Source organism: Neopsephotus bourkii, unplaced genomic scaffold (assembly GCF_033783945.1).
Source record: "Neopsephotus bourkii isolate Nb327-2 ecotype Australia unplaced genomic scaffold, CSIRO-AGI_Nbou_v1 NB_533, whole genome shotgun sequence".
NCBI classification, from domain to species: Eukaryota; Metazoa; Chordata; class Aves; order Psittaciformes; family Psittacidae; genus Neopsephotus; species Neopsephotus bourkii.
Window position 1 is genome coordinate 1,118,860 of NW_026901034.1, and position 19,573 is coordinate 1,138,432.

The following is a 19,573-nucleotide window of genomic DNA, read 5'->3' on the forward strand; positions in this document are numbered from 1 at the left end:
TCCCTGCTGGTTTGCCTTCAGCAGGTCCTAGTTAATATTCCCTGTGATGTTCCAGCCAGGTCTCCCACACTCGGGGTGCTTGGGTGAGTTTCTTACACGTCTCTTTCCTGTTGCAGGCTGCAGCAACTGGATGATGAGAACAGTGAGCTGAGATCCTGTGTCCCGTGTTTAAAAGCCAGCATTGAACGACTTGAGGAGGTGAGGACCAGGGGTGCTAGAGTGCCCACACCAGAGCTCAGTTCTCATGTGAGATCTGTTTAATGTATGAGCAAATCAGTTGTTTCTGTGCTCCAGTCCCTGCAGGTCTTGCCTCTGACTAGAGCTATTCGTCTTGCTATCTGTACAGGATCCCGGGGTTTGGCTTGGAAACTGGGATTAAGAAATCCCTAATAAACCTCTCTGTTCAGTGGTGGCAGCCCTGTCCTGCCTGGTTAGCAGGGGACTCGTGCCCTCTTGTGGAAGCTTGTCCCCATCCCTGCGGCCACAGTCCACAGCAGGACAGTCCACAGCACAGGAGGAGGAGGAGCAGCCGTGCTTCATCTCTACATCCTGCCTGGGCACATGTGCGCTTGCTGGATTGGAGAGTTGAGTCTCACAGATGGTAGAATCCCACACTGGTTTGGGTTGGAAGGGACCTTAAAGCTCCTCCAGTCCCAACCCCCTGCCATGAGCAGGAACACCTTCCACCAGACCAGGTTGCTCCAAGCCTCGTCCAACCTGGCCTTGAACACTGCCAGGGATGGGGCAGCCACAGCTTCTCTGGGCACCCTGTGCCAGCGCCTCAGCACCCTCACAGGGAAGAGCTTCTGCCTAAGAGCTCATCTCAGTCTCCCCTCTGTCAGGTTAAAGCCATTCCCCCTTGTCCTGTCCCTACAGGCCCTTGTCCAAAGCCCCTTTCCAGCTTTCTTGCGTCCTCTTTAGGCACTGGAGCTGCTCTAAGGTCTCCCCTTAAGAAGCCTTCTCTTCTGCAGGCTGAACAAACCCAGCTCTCTCAGCCTGTATTCAAGGCTGATGGGGCTGGGGTAGGAGCTTTGCCAAGGCACCACAGTCTCCACGGGATGGACAAGGTCCTCATTTTAGGAGAGGATGTGAGTTACAGATGTTACATGGTGCAGAGGCTGCATTCTGTTTTTGTTCAAGCTTGTGGCAGATGTAAGATTAAAAATGCAGTGAAATCCAACCTCTGCCTGCTGAAGGCACTCAAGCATTTCATCTACTCACAACCTTTGAGCCCCTGGGGGAGCACCGCAGCTCCATCTCTACTTGATGTGGCCACAGTGATGGTCTTTGTCTGCCAAGACCTTGTAAGCTCAGTGCATGGATGCTGGGGTAGGCAAACTGCTGTGAGCCTGAAGCTAAATTTCCTGCCTAGGTGTGTTTAGCCACACAAAGTTGGTTTTGATCCTTAATCTCCCTGGAGAGCCACACTGCTTTTCTCCACAGTTAATGGGATTAACAAGGAGCGAGAGGTGCAAATACTGCTCCTCCCTGCTGAGGAGAATTTTGTTGTCAGCATTGCATTTCCTCCTGGTGGGGCTTTTGGTGCTCTCCTCCATGGATACTCCAGCCCCAGCAGCTGGAGCTCCCCCTTGGAGCTGTTCTCACCTCTTCATGTCATGGGTCTTCCAGCACCAGTGCTGGCTGGGTTCTTGTGGCATTTTTGGCTGTCTGAAAGCCAAAAGGATCTTTCATAGGGGAGACCAAGTGGGAGAGCTGGGCTGTATGCTTTCATCCTGGTTTGAACTGGTTGTATTCCTTCTTGGATCAGTCCTCAGTTAAGTTCTTTAATATCTGAAACAAAGGATGAGCATCCCTAGAGTAGCTTAACATCTTGGATTCATGGCTTTTCTGAAATCCAGACCTCATTTTGTGTTTCTTCTTGGCCTGTAGCCCTTTGCTGGCTCCAGGCCCACCCAGGCAGTGTCCCACACCAGGGTATTTGCCTGTGTGCGTTTATTCTTGAGTCATCTCTTACTGCCTCTCTCTTAGCAATGCTTTTCTGGTGTGTGGCTCTTCTTGCTGCTGCCAAAGCACTCGGGCTCTGAAGCCCTCCGCCAGTAAATGAAATCCCAGCAGGCAGAGCATCCAAATGCGTCAGCAAGAAGAACCTTCCCCGTGGTGCTCAGCGTGTGCCGTGTCCTTGAGCGAGTGGGAAGAGCCCTGGCAAGCACCGAATGAAAACGGGCCCCGAGACTATTGCTCTGTGTGTCATTACAGGAGAAGCAGAAGCTGCTGGATGAGATCGAAGACCTCACAGTGCAGCTCACAGAGGAACAGGAGAAAAAGAGGAAGATGGGGGACAAGCTGAGTCAGGAGAGGCACCAGTTTCAGAAGGAGAAGGAGTCGACACAGGAGGTAAGTAGAGCTGGGGCTGTTTGCCACAGCCCTGGCCTGCTGTAGGTAGGGCAAGGTAGGGCTGTGTGAGGAAACTGGCCTTGGTAGCCTCCAAAAATAGGTGTCAGTGGAGCTTTTAGTCCTGCCTGGATAGAGAAAGGTCATACAGCAGCTTCAATATAGAACAGCCCTGGCTTTTGGATGTGTCAAAATTCAGCCCAGGTGTCTGCATCTGTAGACCCATGGGGCTGTGCCACCTCCCGTCCCTCTTCCGCATGGGACAAGCGATGATGGGATGAGGGCACGTGGAACCAGCAGGCAGTAGCAGGCAGGAAGAGAGGGGTGCGAGGCTACCTGGGGGAGAGCTGCCAGCCTCTGTGTACTTAGGGGCAGAAACTCAGCCCCTTACAGGCATCTGGGGTCGGTAATTCCAGCTGGAGGCTCGAGCAGGACTTTCTATTACAATTGGAAAGGGACTTTGGGCCTCAAGGTGAAGATTATTGTTGTGGTGATGCCGAGAGCACTTCGGGTGATGGGAAGTCACCACACTGGGCAGGAGGGAGCTCTCCAAGCCCCTGGAGGTTGCTGGTGGGGTCTGTCTGCTGCCCCATGGTGCCCTAGAGAAGTCCTTCCAGGGCTGCAGTCATGGGTTTCAGTAGCGTCCCTTCTCCTGTCTGCTAGAGGTGTGGGAGAGGAAGGGGAAGACCCCGAGAAGGATCTGTTAATCCTGCTGCAGCAATGGAGGGGTCCCCGCCAGGGACCAGGGCGAGCTGCTGGGCTTGCGGGGGTAGTGGCACTCAGTTGTCCTCTTCTCTTGTGCTGCAGCTCATTGAGGACCTCCGGAAGCAGCTCGAGCACTTGCAGCTCTTCAAACTGGAAGCTGAGCAGCGGAGGGGCAGGAGCAGCAGCATGGGGCTCCAGGAGTACAACAGCAGGACACGGGAGACGGAGCTGGAGCAAGAGATCAAGCAGCTCAAGCAGGTACCCAGTGCTGGGCAGGGAGGGAAGCGTCTTGGGGATGCTTGGGGGATGCTGATTCCATGACTCCCTGACCTGAGGAGTGGTCAGCAGGAGCCTGGGGGCTGTGTCCCAAGGAGGTGACCATGGATCTGGCAGCCCCACTGCCTTCTTGCTCTCCTGTCCTGGGACAGGAGAGGTTGGCTCCTTCTGAGAGAGCCCCTCGCTCTGCCGAAAGGAGACTGTGTGCTGTTCTCAGTGCTGTGTGAGCTGCTGTGAGGGCACCACGTCCTTCAACAGCATCTGCTTTGTCTGTTGTGAACAGGATAACAGGAACCTGAAGGAGCAGAATGATGAACTGAATGGGCAGATCATTAACTTGAGCATCCAGGGAGCCAAGAACCTCTTCTCAGCCTCCTTCTCTGAATCCCTGGCAGCAGAGATCAGCTCAGTCTCCAGAGACGAGGTACGTGCCATGGGGAACTGCTTACCTCAGCCACATCTTCCTGGGGTAGGCTGGTGCATCTGCTCTCAGCCAAAGAGGGCTCCCGTGGCCCTGTCTGTAGTCCAGCTCACCCCCAAAATCCACTTGAAAGCTGTTGTGAGCTAAGAACTACCCACACAACTGTTTGAAGAGCTTGCAGGGCTTCCCTGCCTGCCAGCCTCCTTCCTGGGAAGAGGGAAGCTGCTCCCTGTTTGCTGATCCTGGCAGCTCCGCTTTGCTGCCATGTGACAGCCGTCCTCTTCCTGGGACACACCGGCCACCGCAGCATGTGTCTGTCTGCCTGTAGCTGTCTTAAAACCCCAGGACATCTGCCCTGGAGATGGTGGCTGCTGTGGTGTGTGTTCCCCTGCTCCGTGGCTAAACCCCAGATGCTGGGGTGTGAGCCCACGTGAGCATCAGAATTCAATCTTTCAGACCCCCAAAAGTGGGGAAACACCTGGGTGTTTTGGGGGGCAAAGTGAGACGGGTGCTCCCTGCTTTCTACATCCTCTCTGGCTGAGGACTTGAGGAAGGACAAGAGAGGGCAGAACCAGCAGCTGAGGGAGTTCTCCCTGATTGCTTATACATGGCCAGGAGCATCCCAGGCCAAAGTGAAGAAAGGGGGAAACCTCCGTGGTTGCACACAGCTATGAGAAGCCCCGTTCCTGTGCAGGCACTGACCACTCACTCCCTTTCTCCCTCCTTTGCAGCTCATGGAAGCAATTCAAAAGCAAGAGGAGATCAATTTCCGGCTGCAGGACTACATTGACAGAATCATCGTGGCCATCATGGAGACAAACCCTTCCATCCTGGAGGTGAAGTAAGGGCGGCCGAGAGCTGCCGGCTGCCCACTCAGCGAGGGGTGTGCATTTGCTGCTCTGAGAGGATAAAGAGGGACTGGGAACGTCTTTGCTCTTGATGAAGGCTCAAGGAAGCATCGCATCAGGTCGTCAGGTGAATTAGCCGGCAGAGCAGGGATAAGAAAGACCAGCAGCAAGGCTTTGTTGTCTGACTCCAATGGTTTGAAACCCTTCGGCTTTTGGGGGGTGAAAGGGAACCTGGAGAAGAAACATAGGCAATGGGAAGCTAGCTGCCTGTGAAGCTGGGAACTGTCCTCACAGCGGCGTCGGACCCTCTGGGTGCAGGGTGCGAGCAGGAGCTCTGAGGAGATGGAGGAGGAATCAGTGGCGCCGATGCTTTCCCTCGCTGCCCTGTCCAGCTCACGTATCTGCTTTGCCAAAGTGTCCCGGACACACTCACTCACTGGGGCAGATCTGGGGGAGAGGGAAGCGTGTCCCGGGCTTGTAGAGGGTTCTGCTTGGTTTGTTTTTCAGTTAACTTAATGCAAACGTCCTCATTCAGCTGGCGCAGTTAATCCTTGCCCTGCTGCTCCTGTTGGGAAGGGGTCTTGCACTGGCTCCTCTCCCTTGGTGGCAGGCACAGGCAGGGAGCAGCCGTTTCGGGACACTTTGTCACCTGCCTCCTTATTTATTTGGCTGTCCGTGGCTCACTCTCGGCATTCCCGGCTCTGCCACCCTCCTCCCGGCTCCTGCGGATGGCTCTGGGAGGAGAGGCACCTTCAGCCCCCACTGCAGACACACGGATGCTGTCTGTCTGTCCAGCCTGCAGGGACGGAGGGGAAAGGATGCAACTCTTCAGTCTGCACCAGAGGCTGGTCCTGGCACACATGGAGCTGCAGCGGAGAGGGCTGAGCTCTCCCAAAGTCCCCGGCCTGGGGCCAGTGGCCTGTGCCATTCCCACCCGGAGCAGGGCTCTGCTGGTGATAGCTGCAGTCCTGGAGGGAGGGCCTGCTCCGGCTGCCTTTCCCACTGCTTCCCTGTGCTGCAGCCTGGGATGGAGCCGCCGCTCTCATGTCTCAGCCTGGGCTGAAATCCCTCTGTGCTGCGGGGGAGAGGAGACCAGAGGTGCAACAGCAGCTCCCTGGGAAACAAAAGCCATGTTTACACCAGACAGCTTTTGGCTCACTGCACGTAGCGTGACCCTGCGGAGCAGCCGCGAGAGCCAGCCTGCTCCTGTCCGGCACCGGGCCGAGAAGCCAGCAGCCTCCCAAGGATCCAGCTTCAGGTCAGGCCCAAAGAGCCATTCTTCTTCCTGCTTGCAGGTTCGGAGGTGCCAGGAGCGGCCTGAAAACAGAAGCCAACGGCGATCCCTTGGGGGGTGCCCACTCCTCCCCACAGCACTTCCACGCACGCAGTTGGCACCTCTCTTCCCATGGCGGCAGAGCCGGGTGGCACCCGAGGGTGGCACCTACCACGGCCTTATCCCTGCTGGGTGCTCCGTGCGCTGTCGGCATCAACTGCCACCACCCTCCCTGCTCACACCGCTCCTGCGGGTGCTCAACCTGGGGTGAACCCCATCCCCTTGGCCAAGGGGGGTGGAGACCCCCTGCACACCCCATCCCCTCCCTGCCCCGGGTCCGCAGGAAGAAGCCACGTAATGTACATTTCCAGAGAAGTTTTGGGTGTAAATCAGTGTATACTTGGAGAGGGAAAATTTTTCTATCTTGTAGAGTAGGTATTTTTATAGAATGAAGGTTGCTCATTTTTTTAATACTTTAAAGAAGAGAGAAATGTATCTGTGTATACACTAAAGCATATATATATATATATAAATATATAAATATGGGAGATCTGCCTTTCTCCACTTGGGATCTTGGATCCCCAGTTCTCAAACAATCGTCTTTTTTTTCCCTGTCTCTCACAAAGAGGTACTGTAACTGTAAATAAGCACCGGGGAAAAGTTCTAAGCACTGACTTGCACATTCACCATGCTTTAAAATCCTTATGGAAATAGAAACTAAAAACTGGACTTCCCAGAAATGTTCCTCTTTTCCCCACCGGTATGTGAAGGAAGTTCCCTAACCCCTCCTCCAAAAACAAAAGAGGCAAAACCAGTATTGTCTTAAATGATGTATCAATTCTTGTCCGATTAAAAGCTGTTACTATTCCTGCCCAGACCCCTTCTTTCCACATGGATGTCAATGGCACAGAGCATCCCAGTGCTGGCTCCCCAGCAGGGCAGGATGGGGGTGGAAATGCTCCAGCCCCAAAGAGGGCCCTGATTTGGGGAGATGAGGATGGGGAGCCAAGACTTGAATGGCTCCGGAGGGGCTGGAGTGAAGGGGAGCCGAAGCCTCTGTGCAGGTGGGATCTGGGGGGTTTCTCATCCCTGGTGGGATGAGGGACAGTCAGAGCTTTGTCCCTTCTCCATGTGCCCTGCTGCTCTGGAGGCGCTGGGCTGACTGGGGCAGGCTGTGGCTCGGCACTGGTGGGACTCACTGGGCTCTGCTCCAGGTGGGGACCTGGAGGCCTTCCCAAGCCCTCCTTACACTGCACTAAACCTCTCTGAGCACCCGGCTGCTGGAACTGCCCTACAAATCCCTTAAACGCTCTTACCCACCCTGCTAAGCTGCTCCGCACCCCTCTGAGCTTCCCTCCGCCTGGAAGCTGCCCCACAGGGCTTGGGCATGCAGAATTCCCGCTCTGCTCCCAGGGTGCCTCCGGATGGCTCCGGGCTGCTGCTCTGAACTCCTCCAAGGAGCCCTGCAGCACCCAGAGCTGCTGCAAAAGAGCTCCGAGGGCCCCTGTGCTGGGAAGTGCCTCCTGATACACCCTGAGAAACACCCCAAAGCGTTTCAGACTGCTCCATGCTGCACTGAGCAGCACCAGGAGCCTAAAACACCCCTGAGCATCTCTAAAGCACCCCTGTAGCACCCTGAACTTCTCAGCACCCCTCCAAGCAGCTCTAGTGCACACCAAGACTTCTCTGACCACCTCTAAGACTGATTTTACAGCTCCCCTGAAAAGCTCAACCTCCAGCATCCTGAAGCTGATCCAGGAATGGGGGAAGTAGGTGACTGGGAGCACTGGTGCAGTGCTGGGTTGCCTCAAGGAGCTGCAAACTACCTCCAAGCAGCTCCAAGCTCGGGAAGGACAGACACTGGCACAGAGCTGGAGCTCTTGAATTGCTCAAATAGCTCTCGGGCTCCTCAAACCAGCACTAAAAGGCACCAAGGTGCTAAAACCGTTTAGAGCCATTCAAAGTAGCTCTCAAAGCCCTCTAAAACTCTTACAGAACTCATTGAAATAGCTCCAGATGGATCGTAGAGGTCTCGCAGCAGCTCTGAGGCACTCCAAACCTCCTCTGCATGGCTGTGAAATGCCTCAAGTGCTTTAATGCTCCCTGAAAGGCCCCTGAACCTCCTCCAGCCCTCTCGAATGCACCTCTCAGCAGCACTCAAACCTCCCAGGAACGCCTCTAAACTTCTCCAACCAGTTTGAAACCACCCTCAGCCCCTTTTGGGTGACACCGGAGAGGGGTGAGCAATCCTCACCCTGCTCTGTGCTGCTCCAGAGCTGCTCACAAACACACCAACAGTGACCTGTGGCTGCTCAGAAGCACACAGTTTCTCCTGCATGGCCTCTGAAAAGGGCTCCAAGTGCCTCCAAACCTCTCCAGCCTCTTTGAAGCTGCTCTAGAAAAGCCCTAAAGCTCTGAGAGCTCTCCAGAGTCTCCAGAACAGCTCTGGAGCTGCCACAAGCTCCTTGCGCAGCATGGTGCGGGCTTGACATGGTGCTGGTGAGCTTCTGAGCAGCTCCAGGCAGCTCAGGGTTCATCTCCGTTAGAAACAAACCTAAATGCCTTTAAACAAATGTATTTGCTATAGGGTTATAGGTGTGTGGAGCTTCTATAGCTCCAAAGCTCTAAGGGGCAGCTGAGCTGGTTCCGGAGCACTGCTCTGAACACCACTGTGGAGCTCCAGCTTCTCCTTTCCTTACAGTGGGATGCTCTGACCATTGACAGTGGGAACTGGCTGGCTCCAAGCAAGGGTTGGACCCTGGTTGTGGTGCCGGGGTTTCAGCCACCCTAATGTCCTGGGTGCCCCCACACTGCTCCTGGCCTCAGCGGCAGCACCCCAGGATGAGCTTGAGGTGCTCAGCCAGTGCAGGCAGGATGTGGGGTGCAGGTAGGGCTGCTGTGAGTACCCAGCCATCCTCCGGCCCCTGTCACCCACCTGGGTGGTCCTGTCACTGTGCCAGCACGCAGGAATGGGTGGAAGGATGAAGGGCCAAAGCCAGTGGGAATGCTGGGCTGCTCTCAATCTGATCCTCATCCAGTGTGACCCAAGGGCATCAGCCCTCTCCCATCACAGTCCTGCCAGCACCCAAAAAGCTGCAGGATGGGTGGTGGGAGTCCATCCCACGGTGCCAGCGGGCACCTCCACATGTCTGCACAGCCTGGCTACCACCAGGGCCACCACCACCACCATGTCCTGCATCCTGCGGGAAGGGGCCATGTCCAACAGGACCCTATGGGGCTGGGGCCAGTGCAGGAATGTGAAGAGCAGGGTGAGGAGCAGGGCTCCCACTGCAGGACCCTGCTTAGAGAAGGGATTTCCAAGTCCTTCCACATCTGCTGCTGATGCTGGGATGGAGTTAACCGTTGGCAGACAGGGTGGGAGCGGGATGGATGATACCCCGAACCCTATGCATCCCTCTGTGTAAGGGGGGGAGCCCCACTGCGGCCCCTCACCCTGAGGTGCTCATGATCCCTGCGGTTGTTCCTCAGGGATGCTCCAGGAGCTCAGGCTGGGGACACAGCCCCTGGCAGGGACAGTCACACCAGAGAACAAAAGCTGTGAACCAAACACCCCACGCACCCAGCCCTGTCTGTGCCAGCCTGTGTTGAACCCTTGCTCCACGCTGGAAACCCCTGGGGGAGCTGGGCCTGCGGTGTACGGCCTGCCTGGGACCCCCCAACCCTGCCGGGACCCTCAGCCCGGCCCGGAGCCCCTGTCTCGGCGGGTCCCAGGCAGCGCCCCCAGCGAGCAGACCCCAGGCAGACGCTGCCGCAGCGGGGAGGCCCGGGCTGGTGCGATGGGAACTGGAGCAGCGGGGCAGGGCCCGGGGGTCCGGTTGGGGCGGGGGCTGCTGCAGCACCTCCCCCTGCCCTCCCCCCGCGCCGGTCCCCTCCCCTTCCCTCCCTCCGAGGGCAGCCGGCGCCGTCCCGTCCCGTCCCGGGGCTCCGCTGCGCTCCCCCCGGCGCTGCCGCCGCCCCCCATGCGGGTCCTCCCCTCCTCCCCGCCATGGCCCGGCTCTCCGTTAAGGAGCATCTGGACGGGATCCTCTCCGACTTCGAAGGTGCGGCCGGGGCTGCGGGACCTCCGCGGGTGGGGGGCCGGGTGCCAGCGGGGGGTACCCCAGGAGGCTGGGTATGAGCGGGGAGGGGGGGGCGTTTGATGCAGCTTGTGCCAGGCAGCCTGTGGGGGTGGGATGCACGTCGGAGGGAGACGGGCTGTCCCCCCCAGTCCCGCTCGATGGGGCACGGTGGGGGCTGTGTTCCCCCCCCGAGGCTGGGTATCGTGGGGAGAGATGCTGCTCCTTGCGGGGTCGTGTTAGGGTGCTCATGGGGGGGTGTGCCCGACGGGACGCAGGCTGCGCGGTGCCGGGGGCGGGGGGCTGTGGGTGTTGGCACCCCCCCTGCTCGCGGTGTGCGGGCGGGCCGGGGGCTGCGGGGTGGGGGGTCCCGGGCCGGGCTCGTCTTTCTCCCGCCCGCGATGATTTCCCGGCCGCTTCCCAGAGGCCGCGGCGGGAAGAGCCGGGAGCGCGGCCGGGGCGGGCGGCGAAACCCGACCCGGGGCCGGTGCTGCCCGCGGCGGGGAGGAATGTGTACACCTACCCCGGCACCTTAACCCCGGCTCTGCCGGGCTGACCCCACATCCTCACCCCCTCTCGCTCTGCGCCCCCCCGCTGCCGCCCCCCATCACTGCGGACACGGCCTGGGGTCTGGGTGAGGATGGGTCAGGGGCCAGGGGCAGGTTTGGGGTGAAAAGAGGCGTTTTGGCATGTCTTGGGCAGTGAGATGGATGCGGGGAGGAGGACGCCGGCCCCATGGCCCCCGGCAGCTCTGGCCGGGAGGTGGAGCAGGGCAGGACCGGCGACAGAAATACCTGCCCTGGGGAGGGCTGTTATTAGCAGCGCCCGTGCCCCGGCCCCTGACCCCTGCCCAGCCCCGGGCACAGAGGTGAACAGGGGAGGGGACCAGGACGGGACCCCCTCTGCCCCCAGCACCGTGGCCAAGCCAGAGGGGCAAGGAAGAGGAGGGTGAGGACAGCTTCGTGCCGTTGGGTGCTATGCTGGGGCAGGCTGGCACAGAGTGGGGATGAAGGGGCCTCCCCACAGCAGGCAGCCACCCGCTGCTTGGAACAGGGTGAGGAACCTGCTGCTGGCACCAAAGGTGCCATTCAGCAGAGCTGCTGCACGGCAAAGGAACTTCCTTCCTGCGGGAGCTTCGCGGGGGTCCCGGCTGCTCAGAGCTGCCGTGGTGGTGCCAGGCAATGGTGCACGGGGGAGAGAGCACCCCCTCACCACAGCCAAGCGTCCTGACTGCTCTGCCAGGCGGCTTTGAAGAGGAGCCGGGTGCTGTGATGCCCATGGGGTGGTTGGGGGAATCCATGTGGGGGGCACATCCCCACCAGCAACCCGGGATGACGGCTTGGGGTTGTGGTTACCGTCGCTCCTGCGAAGCTGCATGGGAGGCATGGCTGCAGCCCCCTGCGTGGACTCTGACCGTATGGCTGCGTGTAGGGGTAGCTCTGGCCATCAACAGGCATCAGGGTTAATGCCATGAGAGGGGGTAGGAATCCTCCCTAGGTTGGCTGTTGGGATGGATGTAGAGGGAGAAGGTCTGTGGTGGAGGATCCGGTTACTCGGGAAGGATCCCTTACAGGGGAATAAAGCAAAGGATCTCTTACAGGGGAATAAAGCGGGCAGTGTGCGGCACCGGCCGGCCCGGCACAGATAAACCGGGGAAACAATGCGGCAGCGCCGGGAGGCCGCCGGCGCCGGGCTGGTTTCCCATGCGGGGTGGGCTCACAGCGCACCCGGCTGCACGGGGGCACCTCCATGTGCTGGCACGGCTGGGGAGGGGGCAGAGCCCAGCCACGGGTGCCACCGGGTGCCACTCTCATGCCACCATCTCTCTCTCTCTCTCTCTCTCTCTGTCCCCAGCGCTCAAGAAGTCGTTCGAGGCGGAGGATGGGGACGAGGCGCCCTGCTCCCCGCTGGTGTCCCCGCTGCCCTCGGGCACTGGCGGGAGCCCCCGGCCGCCGCAGCCCGGCCACCCCCCCTGCTCCGGCAGCGCCGCCAGCCCGGCCCCCAGCCCCGTGCTGCGCAGCCGGCTCGGCGTAGGCTCCTTCCAGCCCTGCCAGGGCTTCCCCGCAGGGCCGGGCAGCGACGGCGAGAGCCTCCGCAGCTCCTCCTCCAGCCTGGAGAGCCCCGCGCCCACCGGGCTCCCCCCGCCGCCCCGCACGCCCCCCCCTTCCTCCGGCCCTGGCCTGAAGAAGGTCCCGTCCCACGGCAGCGTCTTCCCGGTGGAACTGGAGCACCCCTTCGGCGGGACCGCCACCAGCCACGGCTCGCTGCCAGCGCTGGACCTGCACATCGCTGAGGAGCCGGGGATGGGCACCCCCTCGCCAGACCCCCTGCTATGGGGCACTCTGAGCCCTTCGACCCAGCCGCACGCCCGGCAGCCGTCGTCCTCCTCCTCCACGGCCCCAAACGATGGCATTGAGGCAGCACTGGGGCTGGCCGAGGGGCCAGGGGGGCGGGATGTGGCCCTCTGTGCACTGCCCCGGCCACAGCCGAGGGTCAGCCTTGGTGCCAGCCCCATCCCATCCCACCGGTCCCCAGCACTGCCCCGAGGCCAGGGTGGGACAGCCCCGGCCCCTGCTGCTGCCCCTTCCCCGGGGAGGGCGGAGGGGCCACCACCAGCCCCACAAGCCGCCACCTTCAAGCTTGTGTCGCAGCCACAGACGGTGCAAGTGAGCTCCCAGCCTGCTTTCCTCGAGGGGCTGGTGCTGGTGCCGGCACTGGGGACCCCAGCAGTGCCTGGTGGAGTGGGGATGACCCTCCTCAGCGCTGGGCTGCGTGGACCCTGCACGGTGGCAGAGGCTGCGGTGACACTAGAGCACGGTAGGACTCTCTTCTGTCCCTTTTCCCCACCAGGTCTCCCTTGCTGGGCACAGTGTTCCCGTTGAGCTAATGTGGGGGTGAGGGTTGGTGCAGGGTGATGGTGACGCTGGGGATAGGATGATGCCCACCAGCTCTGGGGGGCTGTTGGGTGCATTGTGCATGGTGAGGGGGCCGTACGTGTGGAGCCGAGCACGGTGCTGGCAGCACTCCCAGCCCTGCGGTGCCTGGCAAGCATCCCGTGCCGCCCTGGCACTGATTGTTTTCCCCAGTGCAGGGAGACAGGTCAGGACACATGTGGCCCATCGGCAGCAGCGCCAGGCCTCGCGCGTGCCGGCTATCGCCACGATCTTGTCCCACCTCCAGCACTTTCTTCCCTTCTCATCCCTCTCCTCACCTTGGCACAGGGATGGATCTTGTTACTCCCTACCTGGGGGGGGCAGAGGAGGTGGCAGGGGGCCAAGGTGCACTGGGACTTGCTTGGCGCATGCTGGGGAGAAGATGCTCCCGGTGCAGCCATGCCCTTGGCTCCCACCATGCCGGCGTGGGTGCAGCCAAGCTAGTGCTCTCCCATGTGTGGAGTGTGGGACCCCCTGTGTCCTCCTTCCCAGTGGCTGCTCTGGGGAAGGCTGGAGGATGCCGGGGTGGTAGGAGACGGTGCTTGGGGCTCATTGGTGTCATCAGAGCTGCTGTCGCCTGGCTCTAAGTACTGACGCTGGCAAAGGCATCCATACATCTGCTCCGGGCTGGTGTGAATCATCTCCCAGCAATGCCCGTGGCCGCACTGCCCAGCCAGCCTGGCTGCCCTGCCGACCGACCGGCACTGCCCGCGGCACCAGCCAAGTGCATGGACAGAGCTCCAGATGAGCCGGGGTTATGGGGACATGGGAGAACAATGCTCAGGACCCAAGTGGGGGAATGAGGATGTGGGAGGATGATGCTCGGGGCTGAGCCAGGGTGATGGGTACATGTAGGATAATGCTCAGGACCAACCTGGGGTGGTGGGGATGATGCTTGGGGATGGGCTGTGGTGATGGGGATGATGCTCAGAGCTGACTGACGGTGATGGCAAGGTGGCTGAGCATGGCATACAGAGCAGGCCATGAGCCATCGAGCAGCGTGTGGGCACCATCTGCCTTGCAGATGGCATGGGGTTGGCAGGCACTGCTTGGGCATGGCAGTTTCTCTGCCAGGAAGAGGTGTGGATGCACTGCTTCCTCTGTGGGGACCAGCGCAGCCCCCAGCCAGTGCCACCCATGGTGTCCGTGTGGCACGTCAGTCCCGCGCCCCACGGGAGGATGCACAGAGCGAGCCACTGTGTTTCACTTCCACACGGAGCGAGCCCGGGTCACCCACGCAGGGCTCGGGGCGAGGAGGAGGAGGAGCAGAGGAGGAGCCGTAGGCTGCAGCCGCCCTCCCTGCCTGCACCCCAGGAGCCATTTGGCCTCGGTGACCAGGTCTTGGTGGCAGCATCCCCGGCTCTGGCCAGCTCGCCCAGGTAGGAATGGCATTGGGCAGGGTGGCAGTGGGCAAGGCAGGGTGAGGGTCCCCAGTCCCTGGCAGGCAAGCGGTGCTGTGGGGTGCAGGGTTTCACTGCGTGGTTCACTTCTGCTTCTGCTCACCACCAGTCCCCAGCGGTCCCAGCTCCATGCTGTGGCTCCCACAGCCAGGCAGGCAGGCTGGCTCCAGGTCCAGCTGCAGATGAGGTTTGTCACCACTTGTCCCCTTGGGTTGTGCTTGGCACTGGAAGAGGCACCAGCATGCCTGGGTCATGCTGGTGGGTAGAGCTGTGGTGAGCTCCTCACTGGTGTGCTGGGCACCGCTCCCTCCACATCCCCAAATCCTCCATCTCTTTGCCAGAGGGCTCAGCTCCCTCCGTGCCCACCCACTGGGAGCCACACTCTCCCCACCCGATGTCCTGTTTGGTGCAGCAGCGAGTGACTGGGACGGGAGCTCCTCTCCCAGCACCCTCCACCCCAGAGACTTATTACAGGGCAACCAGCCAATTAGCCCTGCATCAGTCATTAAATCCATGGAGGACACCATGGACCTGGACTGCTTGTCCCTTCCTGGAAAACAAGAGCATCCTTAATGAGTCCTGGAACAGGTCTGGCTGCAGGAGCCATTAGCCCTGGAGGTGCGTGGGGATGCCAAAGAGCTTCCACGTGTCTGTGGCTGCTGGCCATTGCCAGTGGGGCTTTTCAGCAATGAGGCCAGGGACATGGTGGGCTCCAGCCCCACAAGAGGAGGTAGCTGTGGGTGCTGCACCGTGGGGAGCACTGTGGGGAGCATGCAGGGAGCTGGGGGTATGATGCAGGCACCACATCCTGCCTGCAGTGTGCAGCCTCCCTGGGTGGCTCCAGGCAGTGGCTGCATCGCTTGGTTGTGGATGTGTCCTGGCGATTGCTGGGGGCTGGCAGGAGGAGGGTGGGGGTACAGGGGTCCCCTGGAAGTGGTGGCATGCCCAGGTCAGCATCAGGGGGGTCCTACCTACCTACATACCTACTTGCCTGCCTGCAGGCCCTTGGCCCCCCCCCGCTGGGTGTCACTGCTGTCACCAGGAGGCCCCCAAGTGTTTCACCACTTCCGAGGAACACCCTGACCCACAGAGCATGGAGGGGGGAGCCCCAGCCGTTCCCAACCCCGTCACTGTCCCAGGCGGTGGGTTTGCACCCACCCGTGGGCACAGGGTGCCGGGTGGCCCCTGGGACGCTATTGGCAAGGCAATGGGCATGTCCAGCTCCATCATCTGGTACTCGGGGCTGGATCCTACACGTGTTCCTGTCCCCGGGTTGTGTCGCACAGGGCTGTGTGCTCGGCAATGTTTGGCTCCTTTGGCCCCCTCGGCCTTCCTCAAGCTGCCACTCGATCCTTGCCAATGCTGGGAACTGGCTGGCACATATGTGGCAGGCTGCAGCGTGGGGGACGCAGGCGCCGTGGGGCACTGCGGCAGTGCCACCACCCCACACCTCACCTCACCATGCCGGGGCTGGGCATGGATGCTGCTTGGGGGGCACAGGGTGCTCCCGGTGACAGGGTGACAGTGGGGTTGGGTACTCGCAGCCGAGCGCTCCCGTGCCCCTTCGGTGCCACCCGTGGGTGTGCTGGGTGCTGTGGGGTGGGAGGAGGCATCCCCGTGGGGGGGTGGCACCGGCAGACTCAGCGCAGGGGATCGGCTGTGTGGGGAGGGGGCTGCGAGGGGAGGGAGGGAGCAGGGAGGGATGTTGCCATGCTGGTCATGCGTGGGAACCGCAGCCTCGCCGGAGCTGGGTTTGGTGCCAGCCGGAGGAGAGGGGGCCGGGCTGCGGCGCTCATGGGGCCGGGGATACTGGCGGCGTGCAGGGGACCCCCCCTGGCCATAGCGGGGTGCTGAGAGAGGGCACCGCCGCGCCGAGGTAGGACTGAACAATGGCTGGGTCGGGCAGCAGCAGCAGCAGGAGGAGGAGGAAGATGAAAGGGCTCGGGGGCCCCTCAAGCTGCTGCACAAAGGGCTGGAGTGGGTGTGGGGCTCTGGTAGCCCCCATCTGGGCACAGCAAACCATGCATGGCCCCGGGGTTGTGCCAGCGCCTGCACTGCTCCTGCCAAGCACCCCCGGGACCACAGGCAGGTGCTCCTCTCCACGGCAGGCACTGGTGGGTATGATGGGGGGTGGCAGGTCCTGCCCCACAGCCGGAGCCCCCCGGGTGAGCAGCCAATGGGACAGGCAGGGTGGCGCAGCCACCACGAGGATACCCCTGTGGCACATTCCCGTCCCCCTCTGCCCGTGGGCTGCCCGTTGCCATGCCGAGCCTTGCTGGATGCCAGGAATGTGCCGGGGCGGCTGCTGCCGGGACAACGGCCCTGGCAGAGGGGTCTGGGCTCACCCGGCTTTGCCCACCCGTGCAGGGAGCAGCCTGGAGCCTGAGGAGCGCAGCATGGAGCCGCCGGCTGAGCTGGAGGAGGAGGTGCCCATCACCACGGCGCCCAGCCCGGTGGGATGCCAGCTTTTCGGTTACGTGGGAATCGAAGCTGTGCTGGACCAGATGAAGATCAAAACCATGAAGACAGGCTTCGAGTTCAATATCATGGTTGTGGGTGAGTGCCAGGCACGGGCTTCATCCTGGCTGGGGCAGGAATCCCAGCTCTGATGTCACCATGCCAGGGGGAATCATGCGCTTAAGGGATATGAAGGGTTTTAAGGAGCAATAAATTGAAGAGCAGCATCCCATACCCCATAATGCAGTGATGCTGGTGGGTGAGATCAGCTCAGACTCTGGGATGCTCCCACATAGGTACCAAGGAGTTATTGCCTTGGGAATAAATCTTTTGGGGAAATAGACCAGAGCTATCCCAACCTCTGGGATTCTCCCAAATAGGTACCAAGGTGCTATCATCCTGGGGAATAAGTTCATTGGAGGGACAAACCAGAGCTATCCCAACCTCTGGGATGCCCCCAAATGGATCCAGAGTGGGATTAATTTGTCATGGGGGACAAACCAGATCTGCCGCATCCCTGCAGGGCAGAGTGGGCTGGGGAAGTCGACAATGGTGAACACCCTCTTCAAGTCCAAGGTGAGCCGCAAAGCCTCGCAGCCCAGCCAGGAGGAACGCATCCCCAAGACAGTGCAGCTGCAGTCCATCACCCATGGTACGGTCACCACCACAGGGTCGTGATCCGCCAGCCCTGGGGAGGAGCAGGGGGCGCTGTGTCTGAGGCTGCATCCACGGCCTCAGAGCATCCACCGCAGATCCTCTGCTGCTCCCCATGTCTGGTCCCCGCTGACCCACATCTCTGCCCCACAGTCATTGAGGAGAAGGGTGTGAAGATGAAGCTGACGGTGACAGACACGCCAGGGTTTGGGGACCAGATCAACAATGAGAACTGGTAGGACACTTTGGGGTGCAGTATCCCAGGTTGGTGAGTGGCAGGTTTGGGTGAGGGTTGAGCTCAGATACTGTCTCCCAACTCCTCATCCTCAGCTGGGACCCCATCATCAAATACATCAACGAGCAGTACGAGAGGTACCTGCGTGAGGAGATCCTCATCACCCGCAAGAGGAAGATCCCGGACACCCGGGTCCATGGATGTGTCTACTTCATCCCTCCCACGGGTCACTGGTGAGTCCCCACTCACATCATCCATGGGTGCTCCCTGCTTGGTGTTGTGTGTCACCCCAGTGATGATGGTAGGGTCACCCTGGGGTGGTGGTGGTGTGGTTGCCGTGGGGTGACGCTGGTGGGGTCACCCTGGGGTGATGGTGGCCTTTGTCAGGCTGCGCCCACTGGACCTCGAGTTCATGCGGCGGCTCAGTAAGATTGTGAACGTGGTGCCGGTGATCGCCAAAGCCGACACACTCACGCTGGAGGAGCGAGCGGAGTTCAAGCAGCAGGTGAGGACAGGACCCCAACGGGCTCCCAGGGTGCCCCATGTGCCCGTCAGCCCCGTCTCAAACCCTGTGTCCTGTAGATCCAGGAGGACCTGAAGACCCATGCAATCAGCGTGTACCCGCAGGAGGACTTTGACCAGGACCCAGATGACAGGGTGCTGAACGACAGGATTCGGGTGAGTGCTGGGATGCTGGGACTGGGGATGCCAACCCCTGGAGACCACACCAGGGCTGAGCACAGCACCCTGCTCTGCACTGGCAGGAGAATATCCCCTTTGCTGTGGTGGGAGCAGACCAGGAGCACCAGGTGAATGGCAAGCGGGTGCTGGGCCGCAAGACCAAGTGGGGCATCATTGAAGGTGAGTGGAGGCCCTCACATCCCCAGGCATAGGGGGGCTGTCTGCTGGGGGCGTGAGGAGCAGCACCTATGGGTGCATCCCTGCCTAGGGGTGCGGCATGGTGCTGTGCCAGTGCTCTGGTGGTACCCAGAGCCTGTGGGGTGTGCATCCTGCGATCCCTCCACCCCCTGCCCCTCTGCCTTGCTTTGCAGTGGAGAACCCGACACACTGCGAGTTCCCCCTCCTGCGGGACCTGCTGATCCGGTGAGCAGGGGATGGGGTTGGGGGTGCTGCACCCCATGGAGGGGACAGTGGGGCGATGGGGCTGTGGCCTGATGCTCTCCCTCCCCGCTGCTGCCCTGGCAGGTCCCACCTGCAGGACCTGAAGGACATCACCCACAACGTCCATTACGAGAGCTACCGTGTGCGGCGGCTGAACGAGAGCAACCGCCTGGCGCTGAGCCCCCTCAATGGGCTGGCTGGCAAGGGCGAGGCTGGCAGCGACCTCTGAGCCACCACCTATCCCCCCGGAGCCACCCCTGCGCCCTGCCCCGCGTAAGAAGCCCCCCCAGCAGTGCCAGCCTGCCCTGGGCCAGGTCCTCCCTTGTCCCCAAGCACAGACCCCATTGGACCCTGCATAATGGTAAAGCTCAGCCTGGAGCTCTCAGCCTTCACCATCACCATCCTCCTGCTGGACTCCCCACCTTTGATGTGCCACCGCTCTCCTGTGCTGCTCTGGCCACTGGGACCATGGGGCAAGAGACAGACACCCCTCAAATATGCTGCTGGGGTGTAGGGTGCCAGCACCAGCCAGGCACCCCCGGGGCAGTGTCAGTGCTGTGGTGGTGCCATGGGTGGCTGGGTAGCAGGTCCCCTCCCTGCGGTCACCCCACCTGCCCTGCCCGGTGACGGCAGCTGCCATGGCCGGACTTTGAGCCACTTATCGGTGGCAGAAGTTCCGGATGGGTGTGGAGGTGCCAGGAGTGGTGTGAAGGTGCCACCCGCAAAGGTGTGAGGGGCTACACCCAGCTGCTGCTTGCTGGGACACCCCCTGCTAGGGCACCACCACAGGGTGCAGCCTCCCAACGCCTCAGGCGGACCCC

General features: G+C 61.0%; 2 protein-coding genes across 9 annotated transcripts in view; both read left to right on the forward strand.

The window, feature by feature from the left end:
• The window catches only part of RAB11FIP3 (RAB11 family interacting protein 3), a 77,984-nt gene extending 71,232 nt beyond the window's left edge, over positions 1-6,752 (forward strand). For all 5 annotated transcript variants that reach the window (XM_061350709.1, XM_061350710.1, XM_061350711.1 and 2 more), the window contains 5 exons: positions 117-198; positions 2,218-2,355; positions 3,160-3,315; positions 3,617-3,757; positions 4,486-6,752. In XM_061350709.1, the coding sequence (XP_061206693.1) occupies positions 117-198; positions 2,218-2,355; positions 3,160-3,315; positions 3,617-3,757; positions 4,486-4,599 (631 nt within the window). In that variant the 3' untranslated portion in view covers positions 4,600-6,752. The remainder of the gene's footprint in view (positions 1-116; positions 199-2,217; positions 2,356-3,159; positions 3,316-3,616; positions 3,758-4,485) is intronic.
• Positions 6,753-9,779: 3,027 nt separating this feature from the next.
• Positions 9,780-19,571, forward strand: LOC133210879 (septin-9-like). 4 transcript variants are annotated; one of them, XM_061350676.1, is made up of 11 exons: positions 9,780-9,936; positions 11,806-12,768; positions 16,652-16,840; positions 17,265-17,393; positions 17,549-17,630; positions 17,726-17,863; positions 18,018-18,135; positions 18,213-18,308; positions 18,395-18,491; positions 18,580-18,734; positions 18,837-19,571. In XM_061350676.1, the coding sequence occupies exons 1-11, from the start codon at positions 9,882-9,884 to the stop codon at positions 19,377-19,379; spliced, it is 2,565 nt and encodes an 854-aa protein (XP_061206660.1). In that variant the 5' UTR covers positions 9,780-9,881; the 3' UTR covers positions 19,380-19,571. The 4 variants fall into 4 exon arrangements, with proteins under 4 accessions (XP_061206660.1, XP_061206662.1, XP_061206663.1 ...); XM_061350678.1 differs by having other exon boundaries at positions 18,683-18,734; positions 18,837-19,126; XM_061350679.1 differs by having other exon boundaries at positions 9,903-10,007.
• Positions 19,572-19,573: the final 2 nt, after the last annotated feature.

What these genes read in the sequence shown, in the direction of transcription:
- LOC133210879 (XM_061350676.1), top strand. Translation starts at nt 9,882, where the DNA reads ATGGCCCGGCTCTCCGTTAAGGAGCATCTGGACGGGATCCTCTCCGAC. An exon ending in TGCGGTGACACTAGAGCACG is followed by an intron (nt 12,769 to 16,651) that starts GTAGGACTCTCT and finishes CCACCCGTGCAG; the next exon opens with GGAGCAGCCTGGAGCCTGAG. An exon ending in TGCTGAACGACAGGATTCGG is followed by an intron (nt 18,309 to 18,394) that starts GTGAGTGCTGGG and finishes CTGCACTGGCAG; the next exon opens with GAGAATATCCCCTTTGCTGT.